The sequence below is a fragment of the Perna viridis genome, chromosome 7 (genome assembly GCF_037379345.1).
Source record: "Perna viridis isolate PV_CMFRI_1.1 ecotype Kerala chromosome 7, ASM3737934v1, whole genome shotgun sequence".
Lineage (NCBI taxonomy): Eukaryota > Metazoa > Mollusca > Bivalvia > Mytilida > Mytilidae > Perna > Perna viridis.
Window position 1 is genome coordinate 37367076 of NC_142451.1, and position 23092 is coordinate 37390167.

At 31.6% G+C, this 23092-nt stretch overlaps 1 protein-coding gene across 5 annotated transcripts in view; it reads left to right on the top strand.

Moving 5' to 3' along the window:
- The window catches only part of LOC148612543 (retinoic acid receptor RXR-like), a 40786-nt gene extending 24051 nt beyond the window's left edge, over positions 1–16735 (top strand). For 2 of the 5 annotated variants that reach the window (XM_088594097.1, XM_088594099.1), the window contains exons 4-8: positions 547–594; positions 3750–3898; positions 4758–4884; positions 8587–8811; positions 11008–11405. In XM_088594097.1, coding sequence (XP_088450223.1) covers positions 547–594; positions 3750–3898; positions 4758–4884; positions 8587–8811; positions 11008–11258 — 800 coding nt within the window. In that variant the 3' untranslated portion in view covers positions 11259–11405. Of the gene's footprint in view, positions 1–546; positions 595–3749; positions 3899–4757; positions 4885–8586; positions 8812–11007 lie in introns of all 5 variants that reach the window. The other 3 variants (XM_088594098.1, XM_088594100.1, XM_088594101.1) reach the window with 2 other exon arrangements.
- Positions 16736–23092: the final 6357 nt, after the last annotated feature.

The following is a 23092-nucleotide window of genomic DNA, read 5'->3' on the forward strand; positions in this document are numbered from 1 at the left end:
GGTTTTACAGCTATATCCTCAGACAAGGTCTATTTTTACTGATTGTCAACATTAGGCAGCAAGTTAATGAGGGGCACCTATATTTCTTTTTCCTTCATAACCCAATATATGAACATACAAACATTACATGTACATGTAGGTTGAGATCAAATATTTCAATGAAAGACCTGAAGCAAAAGGGGCATATACATGTACATGTAGTTCACATGCCTGAATATATATTAAACTTTTACCTGTACATTGAAAATGCATTTATTAACTAAAGAATGAATGTCAGATATGCATGTACATGTCCTTCAGATGCAAAATAGAAAATTTTCATCAAAATTGTCAATTATACAAGTATACATAACAATGTGCTCAAATTTCATGTACATTGATAGTTAAAATGCTATTGATAACAAGGCAACTAAAGGCATTTGGGGGTTAAAAGATGTAATATGCTCCTAAAACATTAATCAAGGTTTGAATACTTGATCCAGACCCTAGTTTGGCACACTTGACCTTTTGATAATAATACAATGACATGTACATGTATATTTACAGATGTGAAAAGTGTGCCGATGAAAGAAAACAGTAACTCATCATGGGGCGGTAAATAGGCCCATTTTAGTCATTTTCACAAATGCATGCTCCAATTTCTGGTAACATCTTTCCATAACTGGCATTAGACTCTAATCTGTAGATCTCGGCTGTGTTCTAGCTAGAATTTTAGGGAATGATGTATTATTTAAGAAAATGGGGGTCAAGTCGTATGCATTTCCACTGATCAAACTTATCATTTGATTTACTTCATTTGTTCTTACATTGTATATTACTTAGAGTTTATTTTTATTCTACTCTTTCTATGTGTAGTTTAGATAGGCTTAGATAAATGTTCAGAATACTCTTGTGAATGCTAGGGATGAAAAATATGGAAAGGGAGAAACTTCTGTTATGGGTATGGTGACTGGCTAGGACACTGCTTTGCTTATAGAATGCTATTGTTCATGTTTGTTTTTGAATATTTTACACATAAATGTCATTACTGGTAACATTTTATCTTGCTTCTATTCACTTTGCATTTGTTCACTCGAGGAACAGTTTGTTTTATCAGAATCCAGACCCTCAAAATGTGCTACCAGTAAGTGATTGAAGAATCAGTTTAGGTACTTGCGGACTCAAATTGATGAGGCGAATCAAAATTCTGAGTTTTGTTTGAAGTAGAAAAATAAATGAACAATCTACAAATTCAAAAAACTATTCATTTGTGTAGTTGCCTCTTCAGTGAAGCTGTATGAGCTCAGACCTTTACATTGATCAAAGGCAAGATGTAGTTCAAAGTAATCACATTTAAGCTGTTCTATTTCAGCATTATACTGATCAACTGTTATGTACATCTAATTTAATGTGTATGAATGGAGCCAATCTTTAAGATACATTAATATTATTTATTGCAAATACAGGCTGCTGCATAAACATATTTTTACAACTTGGATCATGTTCAGTTTATTTCAAAGTATTGATGTGGACTTTGTTGCATGTACATGTATCATGCCTACATGTAACTATATTTAAAAAAATACCTCAAATACTTGTATTTTTGACCTCAGCTGAACTACAGTGACTTGCATCTAACTTGATGGTCTCCTAAACTATAAACATGTTCTAGTGATGGTAGATTTTTAAGGTCCTGGTTTTGGGCCATTCTCTGTGGGATTTATTTGCAGGGATACAGCTTTTGTTTTAAGCCTTTGAAGGTGTCCTTAGTCTTAAGTAAACATGTAGGGCATGGTTTGAACGTGTAAGTTGACAAAGTCTCATCTTTCTTGTGCAAAAGATAATCTATTTCATTTTAATTATACCCCTCACTCATTAGAGTGTTTTTTTTTGTTTTTGTTTTAATGAAGAACCTGTTGAAGATATGTTAATTTTGTTTGAAAGTAACTAAAATTTTTGTGTTCAGATATATGTACACTTGCCCACCACAATTATTTTTGTAGATTACTCCATTGCCTACTGTTCTTGAATTATATGTTGTATACATTTTGTATATCTAAAATCATCAATGATGTTGGCAATTTGATATTTATATTTGTCTTGTTAGTTGCCATGGTTACTATTTTGTCAACGATGCCTCAAGTAATTACATTTCCTTATAATGGAAATTAGTATGATATTAACTTCATGGTAACAGTGGTAGAATTGACATGTATACATTTATAATGTTTACAATTATTAAGTCTGGGTGGGCCAAAAAAATATTAATACAGATGTGGTTTTGTTTCCTGCTACCTGCAAAAAAAAATTAGGGTAGATAGGTAGGGAAATCATTTTCTTTTTCAGAAATATTTTGACATTGATTTAATGGGGAAACAATCAAGACTTTAACAGTAAAATGGCCATGAAATGTGTAGGGTAGGCATAAAAATACTAGGGTCACTAAGGTAGGGTAGCAGGAAACAGATATTTACTATTATTTATTTTGGCCTTATTGGTAATAGTCGCAGTTGTTGATAAAGAGATCTGTGTTTTGAGAAGTATGTTTTGCCCTTATTAAGGTGGTCCCTGAAAGGTGAGTTAGGGCATTCATTTCTAAAAGTATCAGGTTTTTTCCTGAAGTGGTACATTGTATGTACATGTATTTGTATTTTGTTACTCTTCAAATTTCTGAATATTTATTTAAACAAGACACATTTTACTGATTGAAAGTAGTATTAAAACCCAGCTTGTTTTCTTGGAATCTTATTTTGACATTTTAGATTACTTATTTTGCTTTTTTTCATGTATTATACTCTGTCTAAATTCTACTCCATAAAAAAGAGACTTGTTTGCAGCATTTTTTTCACAATTTTTTTTATTGATCATGATGTAAGCAAAAATAAATAGTTCACAAAAGTAAGTTGGTTAATAGCCATTCAATGAGACCAAATAGGCTAAATAGTAAAACATACCAAGATGTTTATTTTACTGGTTGTGTGTGGTTCTTTTTACATATATAAATGTATTACAATAGAAGATAATTAAATAGGTCCATTTGTAATGTTCAGGATTTTCCTGTAAATGAAATTTTAGTGAAGACTGCAGTTCTATCATATCTTACTTCTTTGATGTTTGGTCACAGAAAGCCCGCTGTCATGTTGCGACTGTTGAATGGTATTAAATACCTTTTTCATGTAATTTATAGAATGCAGTGCAATTCGGTGCATGTAAGCCATTCCTGAATTGCTTGTACATGGGTAATTCATTATAATATATCTCTGTTCAGTGACATAATATTAAGTATGGAAGCTATAAAATTGGCATGAATCACAGACTTCTTTTTCCAGTTCTAAATGCATCTCTCAGTTTTTGTCCAGTGATCATATAAAAGCAATTAAATGGAATTCTATTTTTGTTATGTACATGATTACAATCTTTCTTCACTTTAGACTATTTAATTGTTTTTGAGATAACTCATGGGGCCTTGTTTTTGATTGATTTCTTCTAGTGTGCATGTTGGCCTTGGTCTCATGAATTATTTACCAGTTAGACTATCCAGCAGTTTAAGGTTGAATTTAAGACTCAAGCAATATACATGGTACCTTGATTGTAGACAATTGAAAGTTTGGAAATAAAAGCAGTCTTTGAAATTGTTTTATGTCTAGTCATACCTTGATGGTTTCTTTGGTGCTATTTCAGTATTGATGGATTGTGGGGGAAAGGGCAGTGCAAAATTATCTAAAACCATTCAGATATTTTCAAGTGCATTGTTATTTTTTTTTTTGTAGCTGTTCAAGAAGAGAGACAGAGAAACAAAGAAAAAGGTGAAGGAGAAGTTGAAAGTACTAGTGGGGCAAACAACGATATGCCAGTAGAAAAAATCCTAGAGGCAGAACTAGCTGTTGATCCAAACACTGACACATACATTGATACTCAGGTACTCAACTTGTAATATGAATGTCTTGTTTTGGGCTTTGTATGTAGGAATGCTTATAAAGCAATGGCTTTATCTGTTTTTGCTAAGGACAGTTCTAAGGATTAAATGTAATTTTTCTATGAATCATGTATCACAAGATGAAGAATATACAATAATAATTGTGAGCCCAAATTGTGAATTTCAGCAGTTTTCCAGTACTTCTACTAATAAACTAAATTTCACTCAAGTTCTACTAGCCTTAATTATGACAAGACCCAGACAAACAGTGAGTGACTTAACCATTTACACAGACAATTTTTTTTTTTATATTGGTGTGATTAATTTTAACACTTCCAAGGAGATTTCATATAAACTGTTAAAAAGCTTAATAACAGAAGTATTTTTCACTATACCAGTCTTTATTCTAGCACTGATAGGTATTATGTGATACCCTCTAAAAAGTTTCTCTCAGTTTCCTGACTGTTTCCAGATGGTTACTTGAGTATGAATCAATGAATATTTTTAAAAACTTAGCATAGGTGCCATAGATGAATCACACATGCGCTTGATCAGATGCAATTTGACATATTACAAGTATTATTAAACAAGTGCTGGAATGATAAAGATCAACTTTTTTTGACAAACTTTTGAGGGAAATGTTGCTCAATTACAATTTCACTTTAAAAAAAACGGGGAAAAAAACAGAAAGTTGATGATGAGGCATCAGACTGGGAGACAGAATTTGCTTAAAGATTAAATGTATTTAAAGTCTGTTTAAACAACCACCTGTACAGTGTCCAAGTTGGGTTTGGTATAGACAGGTTTCTTTGACATAATATTTACACTATATGTATATATCACATCTACTCTTCTATTGTAGAAAGATGCTGTGACAAATATCTGTCAGGCTGCTGACAAACAGTTGATTACACTAGTAGAATGGGCCAAAAGGATTCCTCATTTTACAGAACTCCCTCTGGAAGATCAAGTTATACTGCTGAGAGCTGGTATATAACCATATTACACTTATCTTTATTCTCAGAAATATAAAAATATCACATATAAAAAATAGTTTTTGGTATTGAAAAATCTGCAACTTAAAAATGACACTTTTATCAAGGAGTGGGAAAAAAAACTTCTGAAGTTGTATTGCTGTTGGCTTCTTGTAAACATGAGAACGTAATCCATATTCGTAACAACCCTCAAGTGGGACATTTTTTATAGTACTTTCATCCTAAGGCTAAAATAGATTCATATTATTGAAGATCTGAGTATCTTGTAGCTGTAGATGAGATGAAATGGCAGGTGATATACATGTATATATTTTGGTATAAGGTTTTGCCAGAAACCCATTAATATGGCATAGTTTGTTGGGATTTGTAATTTTGTCCATCTTTTGATGGGATCTGATGCTCATGTTCTAGCCTTAAGCAAAGTATTGATCTGTTTATAGCTGTCAAATGAATTATTGAGAAGAGCCACAATAAACTGGCATTATTTCTTATTCTGAAGTACATGTACATGTAAACAAGTGGGGATAAAGAAAATTACTGTGATGTAGAAATTTCAATGGTTTTAAAATGGAATTGTTGTCTTTGATATATTGCCAAAATTGAGTGTCGGTTAAATTTCCTCAAGACTGTAAATTGTTTGTGATACATTTATTATAAACCCCCTCTGGATTGGATTTTTATTTTTTCTGTTGGCGGTGTTTAAAAAGACTAAATTGCCTGACCCTATCAACCTCTCCTTATTTCCAGTGGCAATTGAAATTAATCGACCCTATCGTCCTTGTGTTCTATCCCCATTTTTCATTTTATCATCATTTCATGTTCATTTTATCATCCATGCCATGTTCATCACCAGGATATAGTTAAAATAGTGCTGCTTGGGTGTAGGACACCTATCACCAAAAGCAGTGCTTAAAGTTTATGTTGAAGTACTTGACTTATGATTACAAATTGACATTCTTCTTTTCTATGTGATTAAGGTTACTGACTTGCAACTAACAACTTGTCATGGGACTCCCCAATGAACAACACCATTACTTAGAAATATTAATGATATGAATAATATATGATTTTTTTTCTGTAACTCAGATGGATTTTATGAACTTTAGTAGACTCAGTGAGATAATGCATCTCTTATGAACCTTAGGGCAGTACAATAAAAAGTGTGTTTCCTGATGCAGTGTGTGACTGCCAACCTACAGTAAAAATGTATTTCCTTTAATGATTGTACTACCGTTTTCAAAATTCCTTACAGCAAATTACTGGTATAAAATGGCAAATTTCCATTTGGAGGCTGATAATTAAGGGACCATACTTGTTAAGTTCTGTGTCACCAACTCTTGCATAAGTAGCCTCTCAACTCTGTACATCCATCACACTTATTTTGCATAGTCTTAAACTCTAGAAGTATTAAAGAAGTATTATTAAACTTTTGCATAGTGTTCAAAGACTTGTTAAATGTATGCCACTCCTATTACATTGTATTGACAAAGTTGATGAATTTTTTCATGCATTTTAAGCATGTTGAATTTAATCATTTTTCATAACTTTGTGTTGTGGATGGTACCTTCTTTGTGTAATCTGTGACTCAAAAACTATTGTAATAATAATATTCAAACTTTGCACAGTACTCGTATACACAATGAAGACTTGCACGTTTTACTATGGAGAAAATTGGATAAAAAATTCTAGCATTTTTAGCTTGTTGAACTTTGCCATTTTTTTTTGCAATTTTATGTTGTAGATAGTACCTTCTTTGTGTAATCTGTATATGCATCAAACAATGTAATTAGTTTTAAACTTTATTTTTGACTTGTGCAGTGTTGAATACTACTAGGTTCAACTATACATCATATTAATGCAGATAAATGTGCAGTAGGCCATGTGCACTTCTGATACACTCAATCTTGTATATGATCAAGCTTTTACTTTGATACCCCAAGGGAAATATGCTTAAAAGTCAAATTTGTCACTTTTAACTAAGATTGCAGACAGGATGTAATAATTTATTTACTTGGTTAAACAAGTGATATGGTCTTTATTGACATTTAGGTCTAAATGTGAATCTTTTTTTTTATCTTCTTGGTGTTTAACACTTTCGGTAATCTTTCCCTCATGCAGCCCAATTATAAAACTGTAATTGAAAATATAATTTAATCTCAGATTGAAATGGAGGATTAAAATTTGTTCATCAATAACTTCTACATCTTATTGAGCTGATCTTTAATATGCTATAATAGATTTATATACAGTGTATTTCATTATTAATGTTATATTTTACAAATTAAGTTACCAAGTTTTTTTGTGCGTTTGTTTTATAATAAGTAAATATTCAGTGAACTGTTTTTCAATCAAGGGTCTTTGTTGTAATCATCACTTCGAAGTCTTCAACATCTGTGTTTTTTTTTCATCAACCTGAATATTTTTAAAAATCTATGTCATGGCATTATATTGCATCCTTTCCCAAGGCTTATGAATCTTTAAAAATTGTTCATAGACATAAAACACGCTGTGTCATCATCATGTAGCGAATCCATATTCGGAATCCCATTAAAATGGGAATTGTAATCCTATCAGTTCTTCTTTATGGCTGACTGATTTTTTCTCAAAGAAGCAGAACATTTCATCTTACGTGGTCCATTTAACTAATGTATAGAGAATGATATAATTTATTCATGTTGTATGCAAACCAGTGAATGTGACGAATTCAATTCTAAATGTGGCAATTAGTTTCTGTACTTAGGATCACACATATTGATTTATAGAAAATTAATCACAGTACTACAAATCTACTTGTATATACTGATTTTAGAATTTCAATAAAAGAATTGGTTTACTTTTATGAAAAGGAGAAAATTTGGTGTTTAAAAATGTGCTTTAAAGACTTGAAATGTTAAATGTGAATTTGCAGCCCAACTAAGCAATATAAATGCAGCCAGTGCAATGACCTGTCTCCTTTTTTTCCCTTTTTTTTTTTGGGGGGGGGAGGGGGGTATGGATAACTTGTTTGTTTAATCAGTCATTCTGTTTGCTTTAAAGGAAACCTAAATCATTTATTCAATATATTGTGAAGAAAACTAGATTTTTTATAAAGAGACTTAATTATGAGGAAATTTATGTACTTTTATTTTACACAACTTTCTTCATCATGTGAAAAAAATAGTAATGAAATATATAGATAAAATTGTAAATCATATTGTTACAATGGATTAAATCATGACTTTAAAAAACGGAACTACATCTATCAGTACTTATTAGTGAAAGATTGGTCTGTCAAAAAATCAGGCAGGATTGACTCATCACATCTCAAGATAATCAAACTGTTCTATCACTACATCCTAAAACAACTCTTTCTGCACTCATTTCATTGGATCTGCTATATATTGTGAAATAGTTTTTGACTGGGTATAGTGTAAAAATTCCCTATACTTTACTGTAGTAGAACATAACCAAACTTTTAAGTGTTAATATCTCCAGTGACCAACTTTTATTTGTGCTCTTATTGTCAAGTATAGTTTTTATTTAGGCCTTCTGAAGGATTTCCAATCAAAAGCTTTTTAGATTTAGTTATGAGTTCCAAATGTTAAGCTTCTGTCTGGTTTTAAGGTAGAGCTGTACTTAATTGTAAGTACATTACAATAAACACTGTGTATTGTTTAATGACGAAGTAAGTAAATTGTTCTTAATGTTGTTTTTCAGGCTGGAATGAATTACTTATTGCTGCATTTTCACACCGATCGACTGTTGTTAAAGATGGCATACTACTGGCTACAGGTTTACATGTACATCGGAGTAGTGCCCATCAGGCTGGAGTCGGAACTATATTTGATAGAGTCTTGACAGAATTAGTTGCCAAAATGAGAGAGATGAAAATGGACAAAACTGAAGTTGGCTGTCTTAGAGCTATTGTGTTGTTTAATCCAGGTATATAAAAAAAACTACTGTATGCCAATTTATACGGCAAAATGAGGTGTTTTTCAATTAATAACAAAATTGGAGTCACCACTTCTACCAAAGTGAAACAGAATAAAGGCAGTTTTTAAGTCGAGAAGAAAGTATGGGAGTAGGCTTGATAACGAGATGTGATGCTCTGTAAGGTCTTTGGAAAACAATATAGTGGCCGTAAAACAACTTTTTCCTTTTCACATTTGAAAAAATCTACCTATAAATATATTCTCTCAGTGATGTAACTTTTATTAAACATGTTTACATACCAACTGTGTAAAAAGTAATGTGTATTATCAATACATTGATAATACACATTTATGCATTTGTGTAACATATACGCCATTTCTTCTTGTCTGTTTTTAACAAAGGACTTTGACCTTTTTGAAATAAATGTAGTTCTGTTTAATTAAGTAACATTTTTTCCGCAGTGGCCAGATTTAAAAGGGGGAAGGTGGTGATCAATCCAAAGTATTTTAACCTTGCCGCATTTTGAACTAGAATGAATTGAAATAAGACCTGTTTATATTTTAATATTTACTGCTGGGATCTTGAAACAATTGAGTTACAAGGAAATATCTTATATATCAGAGTTAGAAATAGTAGCCTGCCCGCCAGTTCGAGACTGGCTATTTTTTGGCAGGGCTGGCTAATTTTAGCAAAAATCTATATAGCCATATAGTAAATGTATTGAAAAATTGTAGTATTCAGGACTGGCTAGAATTTGAGTGAGTTTCCTATCCTGTATATATATTGCTATTCTGAATATTTTTATCATGTATAAATTGGTATTTGTTATGTTATTTAAACACAGAGAGATGTTGTGCTGTTAATTAGTACTATACTCAAAACACTGTAAATGACAAACATCCATGCATTTGAATTGAAGATTGGGATCCATTTTGGTGAAATCACGGAATCATGTGACAAGACTTCTATACCCTATTCAAAGTTGCAAATAAAACAAGCTGTAACTAATTATTACTTGTGTTACCAAGTGCGTAATTGATCACTCAAATTTGATGAAATGTTCTACAAATGAACGGATGAGTAAATTATAATAAATGTTGAATAAAAAAAAAAGAAATGTCATTAATTTGTGTAGGTTCTTTCTATGACCATCAGCAGTATAAATACAGTAATCAACTTCAATTTGCTTCGTGAAGTAGCAATTAGGTTGAAATATGGCAATAATATATACATTACAATTAATAATAACAGAAAGAAAAACATAATGAAGTTTGTGTGTCATTTTACTAGCACTTTACCCCCAGTTGCTTATTTGACTTCTTTGTCCTTGTATCTAGAATGGTTCATGGCACAAGAAAATAGTATCATGTATTTGCATAAAATGATTAGTTGAACATATTTAAAAGCATCTGAATTCTTTAAAATTGAACTATAAAATATGGATTAATTTGAATGATTTCACAAAATAAAGTGTTATGTATCATTAAAATGTCTGGATGTCTGAGAATCTGTCCAATCAGACACAAATCTTGATAGCTATCTTGCTTCAAGTCAATGAAATGCAACTATTTTAATTGACATCTTTGTAATATCTTTAAACATCAAGATTGAAATCAGCACTGACAGAATAATTCGTATTTTTATCATATATTTAGAACTAAATACAGCAGTTGTGAATATCTGATAGTCTACAATATTTTACCGATATAATCAAATATTCTGACGTCACCCCCCCCCCTTTATTGCACCCCTTATCATGCCATGCAAACTTTTATTGGATCCCTACTTGTAATTCTCAATCATTTCGCTGTATATTACATGGAAAAATTTACATTACATGCCATATCACCCTTAATCAATAACAGCTCTATTGAAAACCTGTCTAAACTAAACACTGAATATACTGAAAACCTGTCTAAAGATATGTCAGTTTGAATATATGTTTAACCTTGGTTAGCTGAACACCTTTCTAAAGCAAGGAAATGCTGAAGTTCAAAATAGGTTTAGTTTACAAGAGTTTTGCTGTATTCATAGTTCAGAAAAGAAGAAAGGAAAAAGTTTTTAAGATGACCAGCTATACACAAAAAAGAGACAGGAAAACTGCACCATTTAGCCTTTAACATAAGCACTGTTTATAAAGCATTTAAAAAAAAAATAATAAAAGTTTGAAGTCGAATTATTCTGAAAACATTAAATTCTTTTCAGATGCTAAAGGTCTCACTGCTACTCATGAAGTTGAACAGTTACGAGAGAAAGTCTATGCCTCCTTAGAGGAATACTGTAAAACCCGATACCCAGATGAGCCTGGGCGGTTTGCCAAGTTACTGCTCAGACTACCAGCCTTACGAAGTATTGGACTGAAGTGCCTGGAACACTTGTTTTTCTTTAAATTGATTGGTGATACCCCTATAGACACCTTCCTCATGGAAATGCTTGAGAGCCCAACAAATACATGAGATATAAGAGAGACTTTAGGGAAGATCAGACATGATTTGTGTCATTGTCATGGTAAAAGCAGATTGGAGTGACCCGGTGTGGTGTTAATGACTTCGGCTGTCATCAATACAATCAGGTCTGATTGATTATGGACTTTTGATGCATTGTAATAGAACTTTTCTTACCATGTCTAAGATTGTTCCACATGCATTAGCATATCAGTTAGGACATGCTAAGACTGTGTCTAGGTTACTTAAATGATCCCTTATCATTTATTTCTTTTAGTTATTGTTGGATCATTTTTAGCAGGAATATCAAATTTCTAAGGTATATGCATCAAAAGTCTATGGCTTATCAGTTCAGGTTGTTTTACTGTGTACAGGAATATTGAGACTGTTTTTAAATCATGCTCATCATTTCAAACATTCATTTTAACTTGTGTGTATTTTGAAGGATTTAACTGTAAATGTTTTAAACATTTTTACAACTACTTGTATCAGATAAGTTCACTGAATGGTAGGCTTCACAGTTTTCTCATAATGACTTGGAACCAGTAAATTTTTGTACCATTAACAAAAAATTCACAGTTTACCGTACTAGAAATGATATTAGTTACTGTTTCTCATTGTTAGGATAAAAGACTGTTTCAGGTTATAAAATTAGTGCAATTTAAACATAAGCTCAAATCTTCAAGTGACTTCCATTTAAAAAAGAAAATACTCTGCCGCATAAACTATCTGTTTTAAAAGTCCTTGGGGACAATTAGTTGTTGTTTTCTCTTCAGTTACTCTTAGGCATTTAAGATATTAGGTAAACAGGTGATTTCTTCTTTATGTAATGTGAAAAAAATGCATACATACATTGAATGGGAGAGGTTTATTTCTTTACATGTCTGTAAAACTCTCAAATTAACCCTATGTAGTACTGTAGTATGTTTCATATTTGAAAAAATTGTAACTACCCATTCAAGTAAAAAAATATATGTATATGTATTAATTCTTGGAAAGGAAACTATCATAGCTCTAAATTTTTACAAAAATAATCTGCTTAAAATGTCAATCAAATGTTAAACTGTAGAATTATCTGTAGTATGTAAAGTTGTACATATCATTTAAAGTGTCTTAGAGAGTAGTGTCTTTCAACCAATAGAAAGTTTTATTATTGTCCAATCTAGTTGATACCCCCTTTTTTGCCAAAATTCCAGCGATTAAACTCAGCTAAGATAATTTTTGAGCATAAATATCGTTTCCTTATTTTTTTTGTATATCTCTTCTGTTTAATAATTAATCTGGGCAGCAATTTTTGTAGTTTTTAGATTTATAATCAGTCTTAGTAAGTTTTTCTCTAAATTATCCCATGGATCACTAGTTTTATATGTTTCATGCACTTTCAATGAAAGGTAACATGGAAATGATTGTTAGAAATATATTTTGAACTGCTGAAATAGTATGTCCTTCAAGGTTATGAAATTAACATTTAGGAATATTTTTATTTTTGCAAATTTGACTAGTAATCCATGAATTTCTCAAAATGTTAATAATTATTAGTTTCTAAATGAACTATGTTAGGAAAGGATGGATATCTATACTAAAATATACAAAGTTCATAGCTGACTGGGACAAAATCAAATCTAGAAAGCATAATTTATTTTATTTTATATTATTTTTTTCTGGGGGGGGGGGGGGGGAGGATTGGTGCGGATGAAAATCCATCAATTAGTTTTACTTGACCCTACCTTGAATGGGTATACAATTATAGTGTATGTATAAACCCAATGTCATTCTTTCTTTTCTATCTTCAGTTTACTTGCAAGTCAGTAAAATGGTAAATCCTATGAGTTTATGTTTGATGTACAGCTGTGTTATTTTTGTTATTTTGTTATGAATAACTACAAAATACTTTGGTATAGTGGTCAATTTCACAAAAAGTTGTACATGTGTAATTAATTCTAAGTCATGACATCATAATTGATTAACTGCTTTGTGATGTCCTCATTATGATCAATTATACATGAACAACTCTGGATAAATGTCGACCACAGAAAAGCTCACTTAAAAGGCAGTCCCAAGTGGCCTAAGACTGTTAGAGATTTGTCCTCAATTTGATGAATTGTTGTGTATTGATCACCATGCATATGTTGTACATGTGTACAAGTATTTGTGTAATCAAGATGTGAAAAAGAATGTGTAAGATTGTTATTTTAATGATTGATTGATTGATTGTTGGGGTTTAATGCCCAATCAATCAATCAATCAATGTATCATTTTGGTTGTGTATAATCATACATTAGATTTAACATGAGAATTGGAGAATGAACACAGTGTTAACTGAACCTCAAGTTAATATCATAATCTTGGTAAGATGGATGTGTATTTGTTGAGTTTGGATACTGTAATACAGCTTGGATACAGCTACTAATTTTCCATGGATTCTGTCAAATGAACATATTCGCTGGTATCAGTTTTCATGGATTCAAAAAATGTTGAGCGTTATTTAGTGTTAAAAATGAATTTTGCGGTAATTATTTTTCAGGCTTTTATTATTACAGTGAAGGTAGCAAAAATTAGTACACCCCGAAGTTAATCCTCTTACAGTTGGTGTCTGTATTCATGCTGGTTGGACATACATAGAAAATTGGCTAGAATACATGATTAAACCTACCCATTCCAGCAAAATGTCAGTACCATTGTGGTTGTTGCCAACTTTCTGGTTTTTGCCTTGATATTGCCTGTTGTTTGATAGACTCTTTCTTTTGACAATTGCCTGGAGATTTTGCCTTCCTGTTTGGTATGTTTCAGACATGATTTTTTCAATATTTTAGTGGAATTACGCTTTTTCAAATCCAGATATTACCATTATGATTCTTTTTTTTACAGTATATTTACTTCTGATTTTGTCAATTTCTGTTTTAAGACCTTGTCTGATGTTTGTTATGATCAGAAAGGATTGATTGATCATTGGGGTGTCAGCTATATTCAGGGGATGATCAGAAATGACACAAAGAGGATATTTAATTTGATACCGGTAGGTTGAGTTAGGATATGTTTCATTGTTAACTTACTGCACTAACCTCTCATATGTATGTAATCTAGTAGTTCCATGAAGTAAGTGTTAAATTCAGGCTTTGTTTATACAATTTCAATGGCCATTTTCCTTTAAATTTAAAGTCGAACATTGAAATATTTCAGTGCTGTTTTAATGCAATACTGATATAAATGTATTTGTAATTCTAAATACATGTATGTTGAAATTCTTTGAAGTTTTAATTGTACTCTTATAACTGTTACATTCGTTACTTTTAAAAAATTTCCATTTACTGTGAAAGTAATTAATATATTTTTAGATACCTATTTGAATTTCAAGGGCTCTCAACTTTATTAGTGGTCTAGTGGTTTCTGGATCAATTTAGTGTGATAAAAATATTAACATATGATGTGAATCATTTCTGTCCTGATAATTGGTGACCTGTGCATGGAATTATTTTGATGGTATACATATAGCATGCCGTTACCAAGACTCCTAATGGTATCATTGTGTTTGTAAACAATGGAAGTACACTATCAATTTCTTTGACTCTGAAAACTCCTGTTCTGTAGAGAGACACACAATTTTAGCTCTTTTTTCTGATGGTTTAAAAACCATACCTGTATAAATTTAGTCTAAAATAATGATGCACATAATATTTTTCTTCTTTAACTGCACAATCAGATACATGAACTATCAAAGTGAAAATTGAAATTATTGTAGTAATTACTGTTATTAAGTTGCCTAACAAATGGTTGTTTGGAAATGATATTTAATGGATTAATAAGGAAATTTTGACTCAATATTAAAAAAAAAAGAAGGTAGTGACACTCATAAGGGCTTTTCCTAAAAAAAGTGTGTCCTTCGGGAAGAACGTCCATAATAGTTAGGGGTAACACCAACACATTAGACTTAAGATAAAATATATTTGTCTTGTGAGAAAAATTCAAATTTTACCCCCAACAACACATGAAGAAATTAATTGTGTTCTGCTTCCCAGAGACAATTTTTTCCTAAAAAGCCCTAATCACTTACACTAATTAGGTGAAACTTTAAATTTGTCATTTTGGTTTGAGAGTCAAGAATTAATTTTGTTAGTACAGATTTATGTGGATGGAATGTGATTTACTTGATATCAATAATAGTCCCTCCTTACATGCCATTTGTAAATAGATCCTGTCATGAGTTTACAGCTTTCACATTATACAAAAGGTCCTGCTGTTAGATTTCATATTTGTACATTCATTATCATGTAAAAAACCTATTTGGTTGTATGTTTCATATAGATATTCAGATTTGTATGACGTAATTAGCAGAAAAAAAAACACAATTTGCAATCTGTTGCAAAAAATGTTTATGTTTTAATACAACATACCTTGGTAATGTAAAAAAAAATGTATTGTGTTCATTAGCATAATAATGTTGTTTTTTTTTTGAAATTCATCAAAAAATACAATAGTCAATGGTAAAGCTTGAAGTTACTCTCCTAAATAGCATCTAATTATGCATTTTTTTCTTCAAATTGCAGGCCTTATTTTAACCCTATAAAAATGGTGTTGTCCCATACTGACTACTATTGTCATGTTTTGTACTTTAAATCTGTGATAGGATCAAGTGCTTAGGATAGATGTACTAAGTAGAGTGTTTTTTTTTTGTCTCAAGTTCCTTGTTAATGAATTTCTACTGTGATGAAGACCATTGTGCATTTCTTAAATATCAGGTACACATACCTTAGAGCCTGTTTATCAACCTTGTTAGGCTATTTATAGGCTTCATTAGGGTTGTCCATATCAGGTACATGTTGGGCAGTAGACTCTCTAGTGTTGATTACCATACCCACTAAGATTCATGCAGGAGTATATTAAGTGTGGTTTATTTTGTCATGACATTCTTCTTTGTAGTGAAAGAATTTTAAGTCGGGTATGAATCTGATACAGAAAAAGGAAGTCTTTCATAAAATGAAATTTCAAATACCGGAATTAACTATCACAGTGATGGTACTAAATAGAAGCATTTTCTTTCCAAAGACATTTGGAGGTAAAACTTGATAAAAGAGAGAACTAAGTCACTGTGACAACTTCATATCTGAAAATCCTCATTAGTAATGAAACATGCATGGTTTTTAGTAGGGCTGGTATTTAAACTTTGCTCAACAACTTCCTTTCAGCTGTGTTATCTCTTTATAGATATTATGTTTATGAATATGTATATTTTTTAATTCTTTGTCATAAAGGCCATATGTGACCAAGGAAGTTATTATGATGCCATTAGCTGATAAAATGAAGTCCAGTATGCTATTTGGTTTGTGTATTTTCTAAAATTGATGTCTCTTGTTAATATAGTGCTACATGTACATAAAGTGAAAATTATGGTAATACATTTTTTGGAAATTTTATTTTTGACATTCAGACTTAGTTTTGATTATATTAATGGTGTAGATTACTATTGGGTTAAATAAAGCTGTGGGATTGTTTGAGGTTTAGTTGATATATCAAATAGTAGAAATGCATTTATGACAGCCATTAATGTCCTCCATTGGAACATAAATGTTTATTAGTCTATATAATACTGAGAAAGCTGTTCAATATGAACCTTTTTTGGTCTGAAATTCTTGTTTGGTTTAGACAGCTGCTCAGTTTACCAAGGTTTTATACATTTATGTAAAGGGAATTTATAAAGATTCTGGTTTAGACAGGTTTTCAAGTAATCCATGGTTTTGTTAAGACTGTTTGCACTATACTGCCCAAGTTTGAAACTTTTTGTCACATTAGCTTTATGATCATGCTCTATCTTCATTTATAATTAGGTACATCTGAAAATATTATTAAATAACAGGAAGTAAGAAAGAAATAAGAATGTAATTTGTATATGCAATTTTCATTTCTTAGCAAACAAAATAATAGAGCAAGCAACCCTTTCAAATATTGATTACTTCAGCTGAATTTGTTGGTTAAATGATTATTTTTTTCCAGTTGTAAAGAGTGTACTTGTTTGTACAATAGAAATATTTTGTGAATATTTTTGTTGTGAAGTTACATAAATCGGTCATATTTAATGGTAAGAAATCACTAGTAAACTCATAATTTCTTAATTAAATGTTTTGCTTAGTTTAACCTATTTTAATCATTCAAATTTTTTTAATACAAAAACCTGATTAATGTGGTGTAAGTCAAAAGTTTTCATGTCTACTGGATCCTCTGAATATAAAATGCTTAATTAGTTCAGGGTTGTCATGACAACCATAGCAACATTTAACCTGATGTTTACATATAGAATACACAAGCTACATGATTGTAAATTATATGGTGCAATTAAGAATTTCATTAAATTAAATTTGATGGTTTCACCAATTTGATTTACTGCTAATTCAGCTTCTAATTTAATCCTAATCATGTCACGTTTTATTATCTATTTTTTTTTATTTTTCATTTTAGATAATAGGACAGTGCTATTTTTGACAGGCACAAATTACCATGCGGGTATTACCATCATCACATGTAAAATAATTCATGTATTTTATTTCCATAAACCTAAATAATCGCTGCAAAACAAGACTAGATTCCCCTTCCCACCACATTTTCACAATCCAGAACTTAGTGGCTGAAATGGTCAAAATATTGAATGTGCTCAAATACCCCTGTTTTCCAGGACTTCTCTTTGGCAGATCAGATGAGTTGGTTCCAAGCTATTATAGATCAAATTATATTAAAAAAGGCATGAAAGGTGTGAGGGGGGGGGGGGTCCCACCCCACTCGTGGACCTGCCACTGTATCGTATGTGCTCGAATACCCTTGTTCTTTAATATATTATAGTGGCAGATCCAGAAAGTGGATTCCAGACTATCATTGGTCAAATTTTATCTAAAAAAATGCATGTAAAGTAGGGGGTGTTCCAAACCCTAGAATCTGCCCCTTTTTAGATCTGCCTAACTCAAACATTAGAATGGAATACAAGTCTGTGTGAATGAATGAAATCAAACATTTAGGTTTCAAATTTGTGATTTATCGAATTGTTAGTGATATTATTGAAGCTAATGTAGTTGAAGTGCTATGTACATATTATATGTAGTATTGTTTGTATGGTTTGAGATCATTTTAGATTAACGAGATCTATATTTTATCATTGTTCATAAAGTTTTGATGATGGAGTATGCTTTTACTACATAATTTTTTTTAGGGAGTGCTATTTTGTCATCTTCACAAGTCGGGAATCCAGTTGCATATGAGTAAATATATATCAGACATTGCTAGAAATAAAAAAGTACAAATAATTGATTGATGTTTTTTTATGTTTTTGTGTATCTTACACGTTAGAAGGCATGTGTCTGGCATTATTTTGTGACTCGGTACCGTTGGAGTATGGAGGAACAGAATTCTAACCTCTTACATTGTAGGTGTAGGGTTCTGAGGTTCCAACGTGTTGTCTGCAGTGATGTGTTGGTTAAGTGTTTCTTACACAACTTAAGTTCGTCTTAATGGATTTTTATACGACCTAAAACAATTTGCGGTCGTATAATGGATGGATCATTTTGAATTGTAGCACGAGGTGCCATGCTACCAAAATTAAGACTGGGATTGATTTTGGTGGACGTGCTTATTGGGAAATTATGGGCCAAAAAGGGATATGCCTCCATCCTTTCAACTCAGAGCATTATGTGATTTCTCTGAAATGTTCATGTTTTTTTTTGCCTGAAGCTAAGATGGAGATAATCTTCAAATTCACAAATGCTAAAATTTTGCTTCAATGCTTGAAATTGGGTGATTTTCTATAATATTAATATTAATATATAGCACTAAAGTTTCAATAACATACTTTTGTTGGCTTGAAAATATTCCTAGTGTGATCTTAAAAGACTCATTTATCAATTGTGAAGAATTGTATGAGGCTCGCACACACTCCTGTTATTCAGCTTTGATGAATGTATTTAAATTGTCACAGATTCCTGAAGGTTAAAAATATAAACCATGTTCAAAATTGGTTACAAAGATTTCTTAGTTTTGATCTTCGAACTATGTACGTTGTATCTTGATTAATGGCATAAAACCAGGCTTAAACTTATCTTTACTGAAGTTATTTTTTTTTGTTTTTAGAAATATATTGGTGCTCATGAAGGCTGATTTGTTCAACGTGTCATAGTTTTCCTTTCCTCTTTCGTCTACCACGGACTTGACTTTATGAGCAACTCGGCGGGTGTTTCTAGAAAAGCAGAGGAAGCTACCGGTGCACATGGTCCATGCCCCCAGTTTTTAGTGGAGTCCGAGTTGACCATTTGCTTTTGTTACTTTGTATGTATTTTAATTACTTTATGTTCTTTGTTGCGTATGTCTGTTTTCCATGTCTGGCTTTTGTCCCTGGATTACATTCTTCTAGTTACCACTAGAACCTTGGTTCCCTTGATTACTCTTTATAAGGTTTAGAGAGCACATAACTTCGTTTCGGATTAGTTCCCACATACTCTATATAGAAACAGGAACGTTCCCTACATTATACAATTAGTGATAATTGTAGCCTTAATAAACTAAATTGAAGACAAAATCCATTTCTTTGATAATTGTCCTTATTACGACAATAAGAAATCCGACCTGTATAACTTGATCCTTAAAACAACAAGAACTTAATTTTCCTCCTTTAATAAAACTCTCCAGGATCATTAACCTGTGAGATCATTCTCAAACTTGGGAATGGTTTGTTGGAGTCTGGAATCACATAAATTTCTATGTATAACCGATATTCAATATAAATTAAATATATTGACATAGTATGATGACACGCTCCTCAATCTACGATATGCTTATATTATTTTTTTCATATTAATCTTGAGTAAAGTTCACGTACATGCCTAAAGGGTTGAGGTCCCCTGTATTGTCCCGAGGCGCAGTCGAGTGATAATAGAGATGATCGAAACCCAATATGACTTAACGAGGACTTTATACTGGATTAGTATGAAAATACCCATTTTATGACACCTTTATTAACTGATGTGTTTAAGTGCTGTATAAAGACACATGTAAGTTAAATAAATATGATATTAATATACCACTTAATGGTACGAATTATTCCCTTCATATAAATCTCACATTTTTAATAGAAAAAACTTTCGTCAGTGTTAGGTCATATTTCTATGAAATTAAGTAACTTGCATACTGCAACATGTAAATTGAATCTGTGAAAAGTAGGCAGTTCATTAGTTAGTTGTTTTTTTCTTGTTTTCTTTCTTTTGCTTAGGACGAATGAAATATATAATTTCGTTGTTGCTTATTTAACTTTTAATTATGGATTTTTTTCCCTTTTATGCCTCTGGAGGTAAAACTGTATGTCAACTCTCACATTACATTGGCTTTTATATTTGATATGTAAATGTTTCTGATTTTTGTTAGCTTTCCGAATGTTTTCTGCTACTCAATCATGTTGTGCATTTGCAACAGTTACTTATGTGTATTTCGAAACCTTTGTCGATCAACTCCTAACTGTAGGATTATAATATTTCTTAAGCAATATTCGTAAAGAAACATGTTTTCTTTGTCTTTTTTTTTTAAATTAAAAAAGCATTTATTTCGAAACTGTCAATCTTTATTCAGTTATTGAAGCTTTTTTGGATTTTTTTTATCCTTCAAAATCAAAATACCATATGTCACCGGTTTATGTCTGGAACTTCCCTTCTATTTCAAAACTTCTATTATTTATGCAAAATAAAAATCGTATCTTGTCTTCAAATAAACTAAAGGTTTGAGGGACTCCTTTTCGGCCTTGAAAGATGTTTAGTAATAAAATATCATTTAGGGAATTTAGTTCTTGCAGTGATGTGTCAAGAAACATTTAATGTGCATTTAACACACTTTTCAGTCGCGATCTTCATCCTGTCATTACTGTTTCATAAACTGGAAGTGAAGAGGAGTGATCTTGAAGTTGGCGGGAAAAATCTAATCGATCAAAAGTGTCTAGATATGCAAAATCTTATGTTCATAAGCAGAAATTGGTTTTATTTGAGTATAATGACAGTGTAAGATAATTACTCAATTAAAACAGTTTTTGAAGGTAAATGCAAATCAATTTTTTGGACTGGTTTAAAAAAATTGGGAATAACGGACGGATTCAGGCGGGGGCGTGGCGTGCGACCCCCCCCTAAAATTTGCAAAGAATGGGTTGTCAGGGGTAGATTTAGGCGGTTTAAGTTGAAACTTTAATTTCTCGCTGATTTGACCACAAAAGATATCTACATTAAACCCACTCTAGAAGAATATTTCAAAAATTTAACCTCAAAAAATTTGTCGCCTCGCTCCCCTCGTCGAAGTTTTACCTGTGCGTCTCCCCTAATCTAAAATCCTGGATCCTCCCCTGAATAAGGTGAAATGGAACAAGATTTGTTAATGTGAGTGAAGTTGGATAGTGTTTAACTATTGATTACAGATCATACTTCAGAAGTCAGTAGTTAAGTATGACGTTCAGTTTCTACATTTTGGTTAAAAAAAGCAATTCTAAATAATATGGGAACCACAAATGTATGATTACAGTTTTATTTTACATCATCATTATTTTTGTTTCATTAATTAGATGTTAAAAATGAAAGTTTTGCAATATTTATTAAATTCAATATTATAACAACTACAACAAGAAATTTCATGTCTTAAAACATTTCCTTTCTGGAAAACGAAAACTTTGAGCTTCAACACAGATTTTGAATAAATTAAGAAACAAATTACGGAAACTCCATGTTATTATTGTTTTACCACGGGCTGGCCATTTATGTCGCATTGTCAAATATCAACACAAATGAACTGCCCGTGGTAAAACAATAATAGCATGGAGTTTCCATGATTGATTCTAATAGGGCTAGTTTCTTCATATTTTTTTAATAGACGCGGCCTATGTATTGCACGAAATGTTGGTCATGTGTTCATTACTTTTTTTTACCATGACTCATATGAGAAAAAATATTTTTTCAACTTTCATTAAAACACACGAACCCTTGAGAACTGTTGGACTCATGAAGCACGTCCAGTTAATTATATACCGGAAGTTGAAATTCTATATAAAGACCAACTAACAATCGCGGAACTCGAATCCTGAGAAATCAAGAGTATGTCCAATCTCAAACGATTCGTTCTTAGCAATTAACACTATACCACATAGAAGAACAAACATTCGCTTGTATTAGTTTTAAACAGCATAGGATGTTAACTTATTACAAGGACAATAACATTTAATATAGATACGATAACGCACCCCTTACACTATAGTGGGAGAGGTTACGTTATCGTATCTACGTTTAAAGTAACAGTATCTTTGTTAATCTAGATATTTTACTTGAGTGTAAGTATGTATAACTCTAGTATGCAATTGCGCTACAAGGTTTTATACCACAAAATTAAGGCTACAAACCACTAATGTCACTTGCCATAGGGTCCAATGCTGATTTCATTGTAAATTCAATGAGTTATGGAGCTTCTACCTTAAGTTTAACCTCAAGAAGACTATACATCACCTAAAAGCTGCATGTGTACACTAAAAGCCCTGAAAATATTATCTGGGGTTTACTACCAATGAGTGCAACACCGGCTTATGGAAGACAAAGAGGTAAAAAATAGTATGGTAATTCCCCTACATTTCAAAAAAGGGGTCTTCGTGCAGAACTAACGAAAAATATTTAATTAAGTAAGTTAGTGACCATTTTATGTAGAGACAAAGAAAATATAATTCCCCGCCGAACACAAGCTCACTTGTGCAGATTTGATGTGGACTTTTTTAAATATCAGTGACGTACAATTGTGCATACATGTACCTCGCAAAATATTTTTTTGCAATTTGTGTTAATTGTTATATATTGTTCTGT